Source organism: Bubalus kerabau, chromosome 4 (assembly GCF_029407905.1).
Source record: "Bubalus kerabau isolate K-KA32 ecotype Philippines breed swamp buffalo chromosome 4, PCC_UOA_SB_1v2, whole genome shotgun sequence".
NCBI lineage: Eukaryota > Metazoa > Chordata > Mammalia > Artiodactyla > Bovidae > Bubalus > Bubalus kerabau.
This window is the reverse complement of record NC_073627.1, coordinates 117,757,678-117,775,784: the sequence shown is the minus strand read 5'-3', so window position 1 is coordinate 117,775,784 and position 18,107 is coordinate 117,757,678. Positions and strand designations below refer to the sequence as shown.

General features: G+C 39.0%; 1 protein-coding gene across 3 annotated transcripts in view; it reads left to right on the top strand.

Annotated features, from left to right (window-relative positions):
- The window catches only part of NMRK1 (nicotinamide riboside kinase 1), a 28,415-nt gene extending 10,634 nt beyond the window's left edge, over positions 1-17,781 (top strand). For 2 of the 3 annotated variants that reach the window (XM_055578324.1, XM_055578325.1), the window contains exons 3-9: positions 4,091-4,181; positions 4,469-4,517; positions 10,299-10,446; positions 10,527-10,598; positions 11,217-11,323; positions 13,444-13,527; positions 17,173-17,781. In XM_055578324.1, coding sequence (XP_055434299.1) covers positions 4,091-4,181; positions 4,469-4,517; positions 10,299-10,446; positions 10,527-10,598; positions 11,217-11,323; positions 13,444-13,527; positions 17,173-17,192 — 571 coding nt within the window. In that variant the 3' untranslated portion in view covers positions 17,193-17,781. The remainder of the gene's footprint in view (positions 1-4,090; positions 4,182-4,468; positions 4,518-10,298; positions 10,447-10,526; positions 10,599-11,216; positions 11,324-13,443; positions 13,528-17,172) is intronic. The other variant, XM_055578326.1, reaches the window with a different exon arrangement.
- Positions 17,782-18,107: the final 326 nt, after the last annotated feature.

Here is an 18,107-nt window from a genome sequence, read left to right as displayed (position 1 = left end):
TGAAAGTGGGCACCCTTGTCTTGTTCCTTCAGTCTGGTTATTCCGTGCGCTCAGCAGAGTTGAAAGCTTCTCCATGAGGATGTCGTATTTGCTCCTCCTGTCCATGTGAAACCGGTCCAGGAGGAGGAGGATTGAGTGCTGCTGGGCCCCGGTGGGCAATCGGATCACATGGGACTGCATCGTAATCAGCCCGTTTTTGTTCAAAATTTTCCTGTGATAGTGAAGCTTCCCAGCATCAACCTTGAAAGCAGTTTTGTGGAGGTCTTGCTGGAGCTCCCCCTGCCACTGGGACCAGCCTAACCGCTCCAAGATGCAGTAGGAGAAGCCCAGGAGCTTCAAGTCGGGGTCACCCTCAAAGCCGATCAAGGCCCGGTACCGCATGTCCTGGGAGGCAACAATGATCAGTTTCTTCCCCCACCTGCCAAAGGTTTCCACCATCGTGCAGCAGGGCTGTAACATCTTGGTTCTGATGTCGTTGGTAATGTTCTTCCTCTCCTTGAAGTACCGGCATGAGCCCTGGATGCCATCTTTATTCTCCAAGATCATGTGAATGGGGTAGACATCCTCCAGAGGGACCGGGTCCCTCCTGGACTCCACAATGCCCGTTTCCAAATCAATTTCTTCATACCGATCTTGGAGCTGGAGGTCTGGTTGTTCCCGAGGCTCCTCGTAGAAGCTGATGCCCGGGTTCGTGGCAAGGGCCCGCCACAGAAACTCCTGCGTGTAGGGCTCCAAAGGAAGCGGGAAGGGCGGCACTCGCGTCTCCAGACGGCTCCAAAGTACGGGAAGGCACAGGCCATCAAGCCCCTCCAGGGCCACCTCGTCCAACAACGACTCCAGCGCGTCCATTGCTACTTCAGTTCGACAATGAGAATTTTAATATCTATCTCTTGCAGGAAGGATTCTCCACTTGTTGGAGTAATTATAGACAGCTTTTTTTAACTCCTCCCTAGCCAGATGGTGGTCGTGGTGGTCACTAGTCATTTCCAACTCTTGAAACCCCAGTGACTGTAACCCACCAGGCTCCTCTGTCCATGGGATTTTCGAGGCAAGAATACTAGAAAGGGTTGCCATTTCCCTAGCCAGATACCATGTTCCAAATACAGTGACCTCTCTTGTTACCTGTCACATGAAAAACAGACTAGAAATTTTTGTCACACTGGAAAAATGGACTAGAAGTTGTGCATTTATTTGGGTTTTGTGAACAAAAGTACACCCATTTCCTTCCCTATATGCCAGGATGGAATCTGCTCCATCTGGACAGTCTGGCCCTGGGGTTGGAGAGCACATACAAGAGGCTGTGGGCCTCCTGGTGCGTGGTGGTTATGAGCATGCTGAAGGAGAAGAGTTGAGTCTTAAGGTGTCAGCTCACCAGGATGGTTGCAGACTAATAGGTTCTAGGCTCAGATGCGTTAAATTCTACCCCCCTCCCCGCCCCCTGCCTGGAAATCTCTCTGACCTGGACTACCTTCTAGCTGGTCCATCTCCTCTGAGTCTAAAAAAAATGGGGTGCTTATTTTTCACTGGCTCCAGCTAAGTCAGTGAAGAAAGGCAGAGGAACCAGAGATCAAATTGCCAACATACACTGGATCATGGAAAAAGCAAGAGAGTTCCAGAAAAACATCTATTTCTGCTTTATTGACTATGCCAAAGCCTTTGACTGCATAGATCACAATCAACTGTGGAAAATTCTGAAAGAGATGGGAATACCAGACCACCTGACCTGCCTCTTGAGAAATCTGTATGCAGGTCAGGAAGCAACAGTTAGGACTGGACATGGAACAACAGACTGGTTCCAAATAGGAAAAGGAGTACGTCAAGGCTGTATGTTGTCACCCTGCTTATTTAACTTCTATGCAGAGTACATCATGAGAAACGCTGGACTGGAAGAAACACAAGCTGGAATCAAGATTGCCAGGAGAAATATCAATAACCTCAGATATGCAGATGACACCACCCTATGGCACAAAGTGAAGAGGAACTAAAACGCCTCTTGATGAAAGTGAAAGAGGAGAGTGAAAAAGTTGGCTTAAAGCTCAACATTCAGAAAACGAAGATCATGGCATCCAGTCCCATCACTTCATGGGAAATAGATGGAGAAACAGTGGAAACAGTGTCAGACTTTATTTTTCTGGGCTCCAAAATCACTGCAGATGGTGACTGCAACCATGAAATTAAAAGACGCTTACTCCTTGGAAGGAAAGTTATGACCAACCTAGACAGCATATTGAAAAGTAGAGACATTACTTTGCCCACAAAGGTCTGTCTAGCCTCAAGGCTATGGTTTTTCCAGTGGTCATGTATGGATGTGAGAGTTGGACTGTGAAGAAAGCTGAGCGCTGAAGAATTGTTGCTTTTGAACTGTGGTGTTGGAGAAGACTCTTGAGAGTCCCTTGGACTGCAAGGAGATCCAACCAGTCCATTCTGAAGGAGATCAGCCCTGGGTGTTCTTTGGAAGGAATGATGCTAAAGCTGAAACTCCAGTACTTGGGCCACCTCATGCGAAGAGTTGACTCATTGGAAAAGACTCTGATGCTGGGAGGGATTGGGGGCAGGAGGAGAAGGGGACGACAGAGGATGAGATGGCTGGATGGCATCACTGACTCGATGGACATGAATCTGAGTTGGTGATGGACAGGGAGGCCTGGCGTGCTGTGATTCATGGGGTCGCAAATAATCGGACATGACTGAGCGACTGAACTGAACTGAACTGAGATTAAACAACAACAACAAGAAAATTGTGAATCAAGTTCCTTTTACTTTGTAGGTATAAGGTATTTGGGTAATAACTGAATTATATCTAGTAAACAATTTTGATGAAAAAATATTAGATCCTTTTCCCCTTTCTAGATTATAAACATATTACAGTTCATTTTACTGGGTCCTTACAAATACATGTGCAGTCAGGAGTTTTTTTGTACTATAGACATTTGATGGTATGGTGAAGTCTTGATTTCTTACAGTAGTGCTTTTAAGTGCACAAAATAAAAGAGGAATGCAAAGGAAACCAACTGTGATAATAATACAGTTATAAAAATATTTTTAAAAGCAAATTGGTAGCATTGTGATATACGTGCTTCTTTGTTAACTCACTAAATAGCACTGTCCAATGGTAAGTCTAAAAACTACAGTAAATTTGAAGTAATAATGAGTATCAATGGTATTAATACAAGATGTCTGCCCCAAGTGCAACATGTTATGAAACTATCTATTTGTGATTTCTATTGGTGAAAAAGTCACAGGTACAATTAACAATAGTGTTGTTTCTGATTTATATTTATAATGAAAGGAAATGCCAAAAATCTGTTAGAATTTAGTGAAAATAAAGATGTAAATTTCTTTCAAGTTCATAAAGACCTTGAATCTGTCCATAGACTCTTTAGAGTTACATCAGCCCCAGGTTAAAAATAATCTGTTTGAGTTACTGAGTGGAGAAGTGCTCTCCACCCACTATGCACGTTTTTGAGTACCAGAAAACTAGATACATACGCAGAGGAGGTGGTCAGGGTCCCCATTCTCCTTGATGTCACAGTCCAGACTGGATGCAATAAGCTACAATGGACCTCCCAACCAGCCCAACCAGTGGAGAGAGATTAGAAGGAAGGGAGGCACCCCACAGGAGATGAAAAGTCTTGATAGGTGGGCTTGTAATAAGCCACTCCTCCACTTTTCTTCACTGTACATTGAGACGGAATCATAGTGAGCATGTACAGTTTCATATACTTGCACTAAGATGTGCTTCTCACCTTCTCTGAGTGCCATGTGAACCCTGTAATGTTTCAGCATAGACAAAAAATTGTTTTACTTCCAATACAATAGCTGTAATTTAAGTCTTAGTATTTAATATTACCCAGTTCACTTACCCAGCAGTTAGTTACCTTTCTGCTCCATCCTGTCTGTTTCATAAGACCTATTTAGGCTTATAGTTTTGCCAAACAAAGAAGTATTATCTATAAAGGAAATAATTCTTCTTGGTTATTACATATTGTGTGAAATATACTTTTTGTAAAAAGTCAATTTAAAATGTTTTATGTTCTTTTAATGCATCTTCCTTCTCAGTATTCTCTTTTTTTTTTTTTTTTTGGTTCAGTGTGACAAATGGTGGGAAGACAACACTGGCTAAGAATTTGCAGAAACACCTTCCAAACTGCAGTGTCCTATCTCAGGATGATTTTTTTAAGGTATCTATGAAACTTCTCAAATAATTTATTTAAATAGAAACAGTTATAATAGCAATGTTACTTGAATTACATCCAAAAGCCTTTGCTAAGTGATTGAGCTTTTGTAGTGAAGACAGGCTCAATGCAATAGTGTTACTTATCCACCAGATGGCACACTTATGGGAGCTAATCTTTGATTTTATTTATCCTCATCACCAAAGCATTTGTTAAAGGTTGGTCACCTCTTCCTTCTATGACTGTTTTATTTCTGCACTGAAGTTCTTTTGGGTACTTTATTGTTTTTCCAGCCAGAGTCTGAGATAGAGACAGATGAAAATGGATTTCTGCAGTATGATGGTAAGTAGATGAGCTTACAGAACATCATGTGCTAATGTTCATTCCTTTTTCAAACCCAAATAACTTTGCTCTCTCTGAAGAGAGTCTCAGAATAAGTTTAAATATGTTGCTGTACTTTAAGCATGCTTTTGTAAGGGTTTCTGATACATGTTCAGCTGTTTAAATAAATGAAACCCTTTCCCCTGTTTTATGGTTAAAACTGAAAACATTGGAACAATAGGTTTTTCTTTTGAAGGTGGGGCAAGATAGGTCTCTGTTGTTCTGATCCCTCCATAGGGCACACACAGCTACCTAGACAATCATCTGTGTCTCATCTTGCCTCGGTCAAACGCTAAGACTATGTGTCTCCTGACCTTACTTTCCCAGTGACCTAAGTACTGGGTCTTGTCACTGCTCAAAAAAGATTAGTAAATATTTTTTAGATGGATTCACTTCACCCCCTTGCCCACTCTAATGCTGCTTTGAAGCCAATAGGGTAAAGTCCATCAGAAAAGCATCTACTTATACCTGTAAAGGAATATCATGCTAGGAAACCATATTTAATAGTCTTATCAACTTTTAATAAGATAATTGAGTACTTATGCAAACTGCTGCTGCTGCTGCTGCTAAGTCACTTCAGTCGTGTCTGACTCTGTGCGACCCCATAGACGGCAGCCCACCAGGCTCCGCCATCCCTGGGATTCTCCAGGCAAGAACACTGGAATGGGTTGCCATTTCCTTCTCCAATGCATGAAAGTGAAAAGTGAAAGTGAAGTTGCTCAATCATGTCCGACTCTTAGCGACCCCAGGGACTGCAGCCTACCAGGCTCCTCCATCCATGGGATTTTCCAGGCAAGAGTACTGGAGTGGGGTGCCATTGCCTTCTCCTAGCGCTCTTAAAGAGCCATGAGATATGTTCCTTATTTTTAACTTTGATAACCTGGAAGGGAAAGTGTTACGTAGTCAATTCTTACAGAAACATGATAGCTTTAAGAGAGGCAAAATCCTTGACTGGCTATCTGCTCTTGTGTCTTGAGCCAGTATATTTTTTTCTTCTCTTCCCCTTTTCTATTGGTTAGTGAGAAAGATTATTACAAAGTAAGAGTCAAGCAAGGAAGAAATATTTTCAATAATTGACAAAGATTTATTCCTAATTTAAATGAGTTCTTACAAACTAACAAGAAAAACACTAATATCTCAAATGAAAATTATCCAATAATGTGAATAAGTTATTCACAGAAGCATAAGGTTACTTGATTAATGAATGTACAATAAAAAGTCAACCTCAAAAGTAGTTAAAGAATTAAGCTTATTTTTTCCCACTTACCTCATGAATACATTTTTAAAGCACTAATAATTAATAATGGCGTGGGCCCATTAAAATAACTTATGCTGCTGCTGCTAAATCTCTTCAGTTGTGTCTGACTCTGTGTGACCCCATAGACGTCAGCCCACCAGACTCCCCCATCCCTGGCATTCTCCAGGCAAGAACACTGGAGTGGGTTCCCATTTCCTTCTCCAATGCATGAAAGTGAAAAGTGAAAGTGAAGTCACTCAGTCGTGTCCGACTCTTAGCGACCCCGTGGACTGCAGCCTACCAGGCTCCTCTGTCCATGGGATTTTCCAGACAAGAGTACTGGAGTGGGTTGCTATTGCCTTCTCCAAAATAACTTATAGGTGGATATTAATTGGTACAATCTTTTTTGAAAAGGAGGTTGAGCATATGTCCCAAAGACCTTAAAATATTCATGCCATGTGTTCAAGTGTCCCACCTCCAGGAATCTATCTTAAGCAGAATTCTGAGCTCTTTAGGTAAATGTACAAGTTTAAGGTAAGTCAAGGTAATGTTGATCTTTATAACTACCAAAAGAATAGTTTTAAAGTATATAGCTATCACATTTATAAATAGATGGAATCATTATAATATAGCTGATAAATATAAAAGAAGTAAAAAATAGAGAACTAAAATATCAAAAGATGGTGGAAAAATAGAAGATGGTGTAAAATGATAGCTTTAAATCAAATATGTCAGCTATATTAAGTTAAATCAACTAAACATGTTAACAGGTTGTCAGACTTTGGGTTTTTTTAAGTCTTAATACATTTCAATGTATTGAAGTAATATAGAGATATATTCTAATTACAGAGAACTGAATTAGAAATCAATAGCAAAAGAGTAAGTAGAAAATTCCAAAGTGTTTGAAAATTAATCAGTGGTTTTTTTCTGATTTTTAAAAACTTTTTGTTATGGAAAATTTTAAGCAGATACAAAAGGAGGCAAAAAAAGTATAATGAACTCTCATGAATTCACCATTCTGCTTTTAAAATGATGAACTCTTGGCCAATTATATTTCATCTGTACCCTCACCCACTTTCTCCTTCTGTATTATTTTGAAGCAGATCCCAGACATCATCATATTTTATCTGAAGCAAGACGCCTCATTATATCCCTTGGGTCAAAGAACAAATCACAATGAAAATTAGAAAATATTTTAACTGAATGTAAAGAAAATATATTAAAACTAATGGTACTTCTTGTTCTACCCAAGATGGCTTGGCCCCATTACTTGCTATTTCCTCCCTCTTATAACTAAAAACCCTGAATAGAATACAACAAGCAAAGACTCTGAAAGACGAAGAGAGCATATTGACTAGGGACTTTGAATCTTGAGGAATGACATTGCTGTGAGTTCCCTGGACACTTTTTTTTTTTTTTTTTGCCTGTCATATATATCTGGAAAAAGATGGTAGAGAAGTGTGCTACATGGAACCATCAATAGCTATAACTAAAACCCCCCAAGAACTCTGTTCCCTTTCAGTTCAGTTCGGTTCGGTCGCTCAGTCATGTCTGACTCTTTGCGACCCCATGGGCTGCAGCACACCAGACTTTCCTGTCCATCACCAACTCCCAAAGCTTACTCAGACTCATGTCCATTGAGTTAGTGATGCCATCCAACCATGTCATCCTCTGTCATCCCCTTCTCCTCCCACCTTAAATCTTTCTCAGCATCAGGGTCTTTTCCAGTGAGTCAGTTCTTTGCATCAGGTGGCCAAAGTATTGGAGTTTCAGCTTCAGTATCAGTCCTTCCAATGAATATTCAGGACTGATTTCCTTTAGGATGGACTGGTTGGATCTCCTTGCAGTCCAAGGGACTCTCAAGAGTCTTCTCCAACACCACAGTTCAAAAGCATCACTTCTTCAGTACTCAGCTTTCTTTATACTCCAACTCTCACATCCATACATGACCACTGGAAAAAACATCACTTTGACTAGACAGACCTTTGTTGGCAAAGTAATGTCTCTGCTTTTTATGCTGTCTAGGTTGGTCATAACTTTTCTTCCAAGGAGCAAGCATCTTTTAATTTCATGGCTGCAGTCACCATCTGCAGTGATTTTGGAGCCCAAAAAAACTGTTCCCTTTAGTCAAAAGAATAGAAAAACAGTGCCGTAACAGAAGAGAAAATTATTTTGGTAATATCCACTTTACTGTAGCCAAACAAAAGGAAAAACAACTTCCCCTCATGGTGTTAACAGGGCGCAGTGCATTTCTAGACTTTTGGACCAGCAGCACCAGCACAGCAGGGTCCATTGGCTTTCCATGTTAGCATAGGAATCATATCAGTAATTCCAAAAAGAAAGCTGAACTTCTACACCTGCTGCTGCTGCTGCTGCTGCTAAGTCACTTCAGTCGTGTCCGACTCTGTGTGATCCCACAGACGGCAGCCACCAGGCTCCTCCGTCCCTGGGATTCTCCAGGCAAGAACACTGGAATGGGTTGCCATTTCCTTCTCCAATGCATGAAAGTGAAAAGTGAAAGGGAAGTCGCTCAGTCTTGTCCGACTCTTAGCGACCCCATGGACTGCAGCCTACCAGGCTCCTCCATCCATGGGATTTTCTAGGCAAAGTACTGGAGTGGGGTGCCATTGCCTTCTCCGGAACTTCTACACCTAACTGGCAGCAAAAAAAAAAAAAAAAGAATAAGGCAGTGTGAGGTGGTATGAGTTGGCACTCCACTTTTCCTAACCAACTTGTGTCAACTGCTGTGTGCAGGACGCACTGGAGAGCTGAACTTCTGTCCTCACTGAACTGTAATGAAGCAATACCTGGATGCTACTGCTTGCCTCTTTCTCCTTCCACAGCCATCCCCACACCTCAGTATGGTGATGCTCAGCAGACAGCTGAATATCCACCCAACCTGGACCTGCACACTACCCCTGAACAGAGTAACTGCCTGAAAAAAACAAGATTAAATAGGCTCCAGAGCCTTATAACATAATACCCAGAATTTCCAGGATGAGACTGAAAATCACTTGTCATGCTAAAAACCAGGCAACTTTCAATTTGAATGAGAAAAGACAGATACCAATATCACGATGACACAGATGCTGGAATTCTGACAAGGATTTTAAATAACATCCATAAAAAGGCTTCAGTGAACAACTGTAACCATTCTTGAATCAAGTGAAAAATTAGAAAGCTTCAATAAAGAAAGAGGACATGAGAAAAAGTACCAAATAGAAATCTTAGAACTGAAAACTGATATAATAACTAAAATTTTAGAACTCACTGCATGGGCATAATAGGAGTATAAATATGACAGAGGAAAGAATCAATGAACTTGAAGACAATAGAAATTATTAATATTCAATCTGAACAGCAGAGAGAAAATAGACTGAAAAGAAATGAACAGAAACATGGGACAATAACAAAAGATCTAACATTTATATCATCAGAGCCTCAGAAGGAGAGGAGAAACAGTGTGGTGCTGAAAAGTATTCAAATTAGTAATGGTCTAAGACATCTCAAATTTGGCCTAAGATGTAAACCTACAGATTGATGAATCTGAGTGACCCTCAAAGTTAAATCAAAACTAATCAAGAAAAAAATAGAGAAAAACAAAGTCAATATCATTACAAATTCCACAAATATCAAAAAGATGATATTATGAACAATTTTATGCAAATTGAAAACTTAAATGAAATTAACCATCTTACCAAATGCAACTTAATCAAAACAAATACCAAAACAAAGAGAAAAACTTAGTATCTCTATATCAATTAAAGGGATTAATTCATAATTTTAAAACCTTCCACTAAAATATCTCTACACACAGATGGCTCAATTCAGTTGTTCTGAAGTAGGAGTGAGAATTTGCATTTCTGATAAGTTCTCAGCTGCTGCTGCTGCTGGAAGTACCACACTTTGAGAATCTCTGTTATAGGATACTTTTCTAGAATTAACAACTGTAAGCTCTGAAAGTATGCACATTTTTAAGTTTTGAGTATTATATATTTGTGTCCTTTGTAAATTATGTTAATGATTTACCTCCTTTTATTTATCTGTAAGAGCTCTTTATATATTAAGGATACCCATTCTTTGCCAAGTATATTGCAAGTAATTTCCCCAGCGTGTCACTGTCTTTCTAACTATTTTATAAATATTTTGTCATCCAAAAATGTTACACATTTATATAGTCAAGGGGAAATAGAAGTTATAAATAAAGCAATGAGTTCATAATTGTCTAAGTTGGTAAGTGGGGGACATGGGAGTTCATTGTACTCTACGCTCTACTTTTGTATGTGTTTAAATTTTTCCAAAATGAAAATATATCAAGCATACCACCTTATCAATGTCAGAGTTTATATTTTTTATCTAAAATGTTTGTTAATTAGGTGTTTTGAAGGAAAAATAGAATAGTGTTATTTCATATGTTTATAGGTCACTGGATATCCTCATCATAAAAAGCCACAGCGTAAAACTTTTGTTGTATTTATTTCATATTTGTGTCTGTTTGTTTGAAGTGCTCGAAGCGCTTAACATGGAGGAAATGATGTCCGCCATCTCCTGCTGGATGGAAAACCCAACACAGTCTCTGGCATCAACACATGAGGAAAACATTAAGGAAATTCCCATCTTAATTATTGAAGGTTTCCTTCTCTTCCATTATAAGTAAGCATTCCTCACTCTATTAATGACTCTGAATGAATGGGGAAAAAACTAAATATGCACTAAATATGCTGTTCTTTTAGGCCCCTTGACACTATATGGAATAGACGCTATTTTCTGACAATTCCGTATGAAGAATGTAAACGGAGGAGGAGGTAAGTTTTGAAAATGCCTGTGTGGATTGTAACCCAAAAGACAAACTTTCAGAAAAGCAAAGAAACAGCATTATTGAACAATGTGTGTATGTTATTTTTCAAGCAAGGGAAGCCTCAACTCTTCACAAAGAACAAGACCTTTTTCCATAAGTGGCCACCCACATGGAGTAATGCAAATTACTTTTCTAAGAAAAGGCTCTTGTATTAATACAAGCTGTTTGGCTTATCCTTCCTAAATCTTCATATGGAGCAATTTCATTTTGATTATGATTTTAAATTAATTGGCCTTTATTCTGCTATAGCCATTGAGGACACTGGTTAGTTTAAAGCTTACTACAACATAACAGTATTGCTATCATTATTAATATTGTTAATTCTTTTATAAATCACTTGAGGGGGGAAAGATAATTAGGAATGGTAGTCAGCGAGTTACAAAGTTCATTTTTAGATCAGAGCACTAAGTCTATCGTGTGCTGTCTTTGTAACTGGCATTGAGTCTAAAAAGCATGGTCTTATTCCTTCTCAATTTCTGAGTAATTTCCCCATTGTCCTGACCATTATTTTACTTTATCAGTTTTGTGTTTCTGTCAACATGAAGTTTCCTACATATTTTGACAGTACAAGGGTCTACAAGCCTCCAGACGCCCCAGGGTACTTTGATGGCCACGTGTGGCCCATGTACCTAAAGCACAAAAAAGAAATGGAGAATGTCTCATGGGAAATTGGTGAGTGTCTTTTTCCCTTCAAGGAAGACTTTTCACTGTCATTGCCTCAAAGTACACAAGAGTACACAAGATTTTAGAAAGCATATTTCTCATGTATTAGATTGTAAAAGGACATTTTAAGCCAGAACCCTCCTTTTCCACATTGGCTCTCCTGGCTTCTGTTTCTCTCTCTATGACTCTTGTCAAAGTGTAGCAACTTCTAAATGGTCATTCATTCAACAAATACTGATTGAATGCATTCCCTGAACAAGGCACTGCCCTGGTGTTATCAAGGGAAGTAAGACAGATTTGGTCTCCAGTCTTATGAACCAACATTCTATCAGGGAAACAGATGTTAAACACACTTGCTGCACAAGTTGTCCTTTCTAACTGTGCTGAGTACTGTGACACTGAGCTTCAGGGGGACTGTCCCGGTCTCAGCAACCGGGGAAGGCTTCCTTGAGGAAGCCACATTCAGACCACTTTATGATAGATTTAACTGGACAAAGGTGGGGGTGGGATAGAAGGTCACCCCAGACAGTGGGTATGGTGCATGGAAAGGCCAGCGGGCACTGGCAAGAAGGTTGTGGTAGAGAAAGACAAAGCAACGGGTGATGGTGGTGGTACAGGAAGGGTACAGACCTTAAAAGGCCAAAGGTCATTGTCCTAAGGAAAGCGGGAAGGCCTCTACAGAGAGGTTTATTACAAGGATATGGGAGATAGAAAGTTTTTGTTTCAGTCAGATCCATGTGGCTTTGTGAAGGGTAGATGTGTAGGGTGCGAAATGGGACATATGTATTCAGAGGAACTGAATGATAGAATAGATATGGAGGGTGCAGGTAGTTGAGGTGTCAAGGACAACAGCTCAGGAATTGTCAGGTGTTATTTCAGAGAACAGAAAAAAGTGAAGGACTCACAGATTTGCAAGGAGGAATGCAAGTCTGCTTTGCATGCCAGTAATGAAGTTGAGATGCCTGAGGGACTTAAAGCAGTGATTTAGATATAAATACCTGGATCTATGGGGCTGGACTGAGAACAGATCCTTGGGATACAGAGTACAACATGGAGAAGATGCAGGAGGCTGGAGACAGAAGGCTTTTGGATGAGGCAGAGCAACCAGAGCGGGCACATCTTTTCAGAATAAAGGGAGTTGTCCCTACTGTGAGAGACTTCATGGCCTGTTTGGTAAATACGGAAAGCACATGGGATCTCCCCGTGGTCTGGAGGCTCTTATGATCCCTTCTTCAGTCCAGTCAAACCCCCTCTTCCACATCCCCAGGGCCTCTCATGACATTTTTGGTCACATTATTTCCAACCTAGACCATTGGTTGCAGGGATGTCTTCTTCTTACTACTGCCTATCCCCCCACCTCTGCCATCTCATGCTCCTACCTTGCTTAAATGGTTCCAAAGAGTCTCCAGCCCTTTGGGATAAAATCTAAACATCCAGGAAAGCTCTCAAGGTCTCCAAAGGCTAAGGCAGAGCCTTCCTCTTAAATCTATTTCTATACTGTTCGTGCCTCCCCACCTTCTAGCCTTTCCAAACTGAGCATCTTTTTCTTAATAGGCACAGTTCTCTCCTACCTCCCCTACCTCTGCAGTATTGTGACTAGAAGGCTCTTTCCTTCCTTTAACCTACAGAATTTTCTTATAACCTACTTCTTATACCAAACTGGCTATGGCAATTTAAATCTCATGGCCTGGAGAATGCAGGTTCAGCACATACGTGACAGAAATCACACACACACACACACACACACACACACACAGCATGGTTTAAGAAGCTTCACAGGTTATCCTGATAAAGAAGTTTGAGAACTATTCCCTTAAATGATTGATTTTGAGAAAGCACCTATTTGGTGCTCCTAAAGTGATGTATGCACAATGCCACTTAACTCTGTGTCTTTTTTGTTTTTATCATTTTCACATCAGCTAGTTTGAATTTCTCTGTAATAACCCAAATCTCTTACCTATTGTACCCGGCTTTATATTTTTCTTTTTAATGGCTATTAATTTCTTTTAAAATTAAGTTCCTGGGTTCTTTAAACTTATGGTGTCCTCAAGAGATGCCAAATGCCAGAGTAAGCATCCCATATTAATAAGCCTGTTAGCATTTGAACTACTCTTTTTTCCCCTTCTCAGTTTATCTAGATGGAACAAAATCTGAGGAAGACCTCTTTTCACAAGTATATGAAGATCTAATACAAGAACTAGCAAAACAAAAGGGTTAGTATTGTCCAATCAAAGTGGATTGTGAAGGACCAACCAGGAAAAAGATTTCATTACATACCCATGAATGTTGTTGTTGTTATTTTAGTCACCAAATCATGTCTGACTCTTTTGTGACCCCATGGACTGCAGCCCACCAGACTCCTCTGTCCATGGGATTTCCCAAGCAAGAATATTGGAGTGGGTTGCCATTTCCATCTCCTGGGGATCTTCCTGACCCAGGGATTGAACCTAGGTCTCCTGCATGGGCAGGCGGGTTCTTCACCACTGAGCCACCAGGGAAGCCCCAAGAATGGTATACCAGCATGCTAATGTAAGAGTGATCGTATCCATTCACTCATTGCTTTGAAGACAGTTCAGAATCAGAGACTCTTAATGGGTCTAGGGACTTGATTACTTTTCTGAGTTCTTTTGAGGGTGAAAATATTCACCCTTTGTTATCTCTCTTAATGATATTTCTGTTATTTAGTTCAAATTTTTTAATAGATGGCTGTTATTTCAATAGGACTGAAATTATTCTTATAATTGAGTGAAATTAAATGCTGATAATCTTGTTTTAATAGGTATAGAGTTCTCTTTCTCCTTTATTCCTCTAAGATTTTTCATAAATACTTATTTCCCAAAATAAACACAAGATTTTAAAAATAACTTATTGAGTATTTCTTTAAGGTTTTCATATCAGACAATACATTTTACAAGTGACAGAAATCCTCCTAAATCTGGCTTAAGCAGAAAAAAAAATACAGGAGTGGCAGTGGCTTCAGGCTCAACTGAGTTAAAGAGCGCCGATGGGGTCCTCATGGTTCTGCCTCAATTTCTCATTTTCTGTTTGGGTGTATTTTGAGGTCAGTCTCTCTCCACTAACAGACATGAAGTATTTTGGCAACACTATCCTCCTAAATCCAATAGCCCCAGTAAAAAGACAGTTTTATCCTTTTTCAATATTGTCTATGAGTTGATAAAGCTGAATATTGGATACAGAAGGGTCTATATGTTATTCTCACTAGTTTTGCATATATTTAAAATTCTTTATTTTAAACATTTTTAAATCAATTTTCCATATTATCCCAGCTGAAAAGTCCTAGGAAACATTTTGATTGGTCCTATTTGGGTCACATGACTTTTGCTAAACCAATCACTGTGCCTGGGAGATGGCTTACTTTGGTTGGCTAGAAGTGGATCAGGTACTCATCTTGTAATTGAGTACCTTAGGAAAGGCTCCTGATTTAAGGGGAGAAATCCCCCAAAGGGAAGGCAGAGTAGGAGGTAGAAACCAGAAGAAGGATGACAAAGTGTGCTGGGAAAACAAAACTATAGATGTAGATCTTTCACTGGCACTGTTTGAGCTAACACTTTTCATGGCTAACATACAAAATGCAGTCATCAGCTGGCTCAGGAGAAGACAGTATGAGTCACTTTGGCAGTGAAGAATATTACATGCTCTTTTGGTGAGAAGCAACTCCTCTGGTGCAAATGTCGTCATCTCTCAGAAAGAATTAGATTTCCTGTGTCCTCAGTAAATTCCTAACTGACTAGAAGTTTGTGCCCAGCCAGGCAGCTCATTGATCCTAACACACTCCTAGTTTCAGAATCAGCCCTTCATGTAGGCATGAACCTATTTAAAGAAATGTCAGGACCATACTAAAATTTCTTCCTGTAAGTGGAACTTAAAATCCTTGCCAGTTTTGCCTGCTCACCCCTGCCATCTGTTACTCTGATGAAAGGCATGCCCCTCATCACGAAGCTCAGGCCGAGCATCAGTGGATACAGAGAATGTAGAGTGAAGGGAGGGGCTCAGCCTTTGTAAATGATAGCACCTGAGCCAGAGCCACTTCTCTGAGAGCTGTTCGCTCCCTTGCTGACCTTGATAGGGTACTTACAGGGTGTTGATACTTACAGTGGTTGAACACCTATACCTTTCCATTCTCTCAATAATGGTTAGGCTTGGGTCCAGTTTTCCTTTAATGACCAAGTCACATGCTGACGTTTGGCCTTACGCTGTATCTGCTGATAAAAATGAACAAGCCTTGATCATGTAGCTCAGGCAGATTGCATACAGAATGCCAGCTTTTGCCATCTGGTCCAAGACCCAAGAAAAGCTGGCATGTTTTGATGGGGGCTGAAAACCCACAGGAAAGTACATTTCCATGTCTATAACACCCTCCTCTTTCCTTACCTACATCCTAGAGCTTTGTAAGGAAGTATTCCTTCGTAAGACTATCTTGCCTGCGTTTGAGATATTGGATAAAGCTTAAAAGAAAAAAAAATAATAGAAATGTTATAAGAGACATAAAATCCAAGGAATATCAGCTCTTCCTACCTCCAAGATTTATGTTCGTTTTTTCTTTTTTTCTTTTTTTTTTCTGTTGTATAAATAAGTTACTGCATTATTTATAGTAACCCATCACCTTTTCCAGTTCTTCCAATCACAGTGCCCTGGCAAAGCTAGCCTGGAGGGATCCTTAGCATAGCCTGGTTTAACCCTCAGTGAGGTTAAACCAGGCTATTCTGGGCGCCTTCAAATGTTTCAGTTGAATATACCTCAGGCTTCTTATAGTATCTCAGAAACTAATTTTCTATTCTAAACATATAGAATCATAATTGTGATACAGCAATAATAATGAAACAGAAGCAAAGATTGAATTTAAATCTCTCTTACATGGCTTACATGGTTAATTGCCATGTTTACTTTTATTTTTAAATTAATATTTAATGTTGAATAAGCTTTGTAGAGTCCATTATATAATGAAACAATAAAACTAAATAGCTCTTCCAGTTAAAGGATTCAAGGTTGAGTTCTGTTTTGCTCATTAAAAGTAAATTATAAGACCTGACATTGACATCTTCCTGCAGAAGAAAAATGTCAAATCAGAGGGATAAAAATTGCAAAATAAAAATTTAATAAAATGAATTTGGGGGGATATTTTTCTATGTTGAATTTAAAATATAATTTCCAATTATAAAGTAACACTATAATTGCCATAAAATTATTGAACCATTTCCTACTGTTAGATATTAAGTATTGTTAAAAAGATTTTTACATTGGCAAATAATGTACTGTAAAATATCTGTGTGTGTTGCTGGTTTTCTTCTTCTTGAATGATATTTAAAATTTTCAGAAGTAGCACTTGCTGAGTCAAAGAGTATAATCATTTTTATATTTTGCATGCTTCAAAGATTACAAAAAAATGTATGCTTTTCTAGTATGAGATGTGTGATAAGAATGCGGCAGGCTGATCATTGACTTTCTAAGCCAAGGTCACTAAATATTCAGCTCGACGTCCTTACTTTTAAAAAAGGTAAGAATACTTCTTTCCTCAAACCAAGGATATCATTCTAAAACAAGAATATTACTGTATCAGCCACCTTTTGTGATATTCTTCTAGTTCTCAAATTATTACTTGAAGTCAAGGATCGTTATACCAATTGCAAATAATACTGGATATCTGAAAATAGGCTTAAATTTAGCACAAGGATTAAAAGAATGAGATTTGGACTCAATTTAGTTCTTTACAGAAAACCAGCATTTCTGGTCCCAGAATCTGTGTAATCTTAACACACCTTAATGTTAGTGTGAAGATTTAATAAAATGACAATTGGAATTCTTCATTAATTTCTTTTCTTTTTGTAATTATTTCCAAGGTGTGCAAGTGACAGTATAAAGTTGGAATGGACTGAAACCTTCCTGGAGTGAACTGGAAAATTCAAAGGAATCTATTCAAGTACCATAACCAAGATACATTTTGCACTTTGGTACAATGACAGTCTGTTGTTTTGTTTGTTTGTTCTGTCACACATGATTTCTTTAACACATGGAACAGTAAGTGGCTATCCATGATAATGGACAGAAATTTACCCTAATGCTGTTCTCACACCAAGAAGTGCACAGATACAGCATAGCGCCGAAGACTGAGTCATTTCACTACACTAATGATTTTCAAACTTCTATGAATGGGACCCAAAGGAAAAAAGAAGATGTAGATCACAATCCAGTATATATGTAATCTAATGATGTGTGTGTGTGTGTGTGGATGAGTCTATATATGTATGCATATGTGTCTGTATTTGTTGCATGCATCATATCAATTATCATATAACATTTACCTCACATACAGTTTACTCTTTATATTTTTCTATTTTTAATTTTTTAAAAATATTTGTTACCATCCCATACCGATGCCCACCTCCTGCAAATAATGGGATTACCAGGAGTAGCAATCATATTGAATAAATCAACAATTTGCAATGGTATATTTTTGTATGTTTTGTCCTTGTTACTGCTGTAATTGTTTCTCATATGTATCTAAAACTGCTGAATCATTTGTGTCACTGATATTGAGATTTTATTACACATAAGGATTTTTGTGTGCATGTTTTATTTTGTTTTTGTCAAACCGATGGTCTAAAATTGCATAAGTAAGCCACAGTGACTTAAGTGGTATGCAGTACAGGGGACCTTTCATTGGAAAGCACAAACAGGTAATCTGTATAATTGTATAATTTCTTGATGCCCCATTCAATACTGGAATTTAAATTACTGATCAACTTCTTATTTATTAATAATAGATTTCTCACAT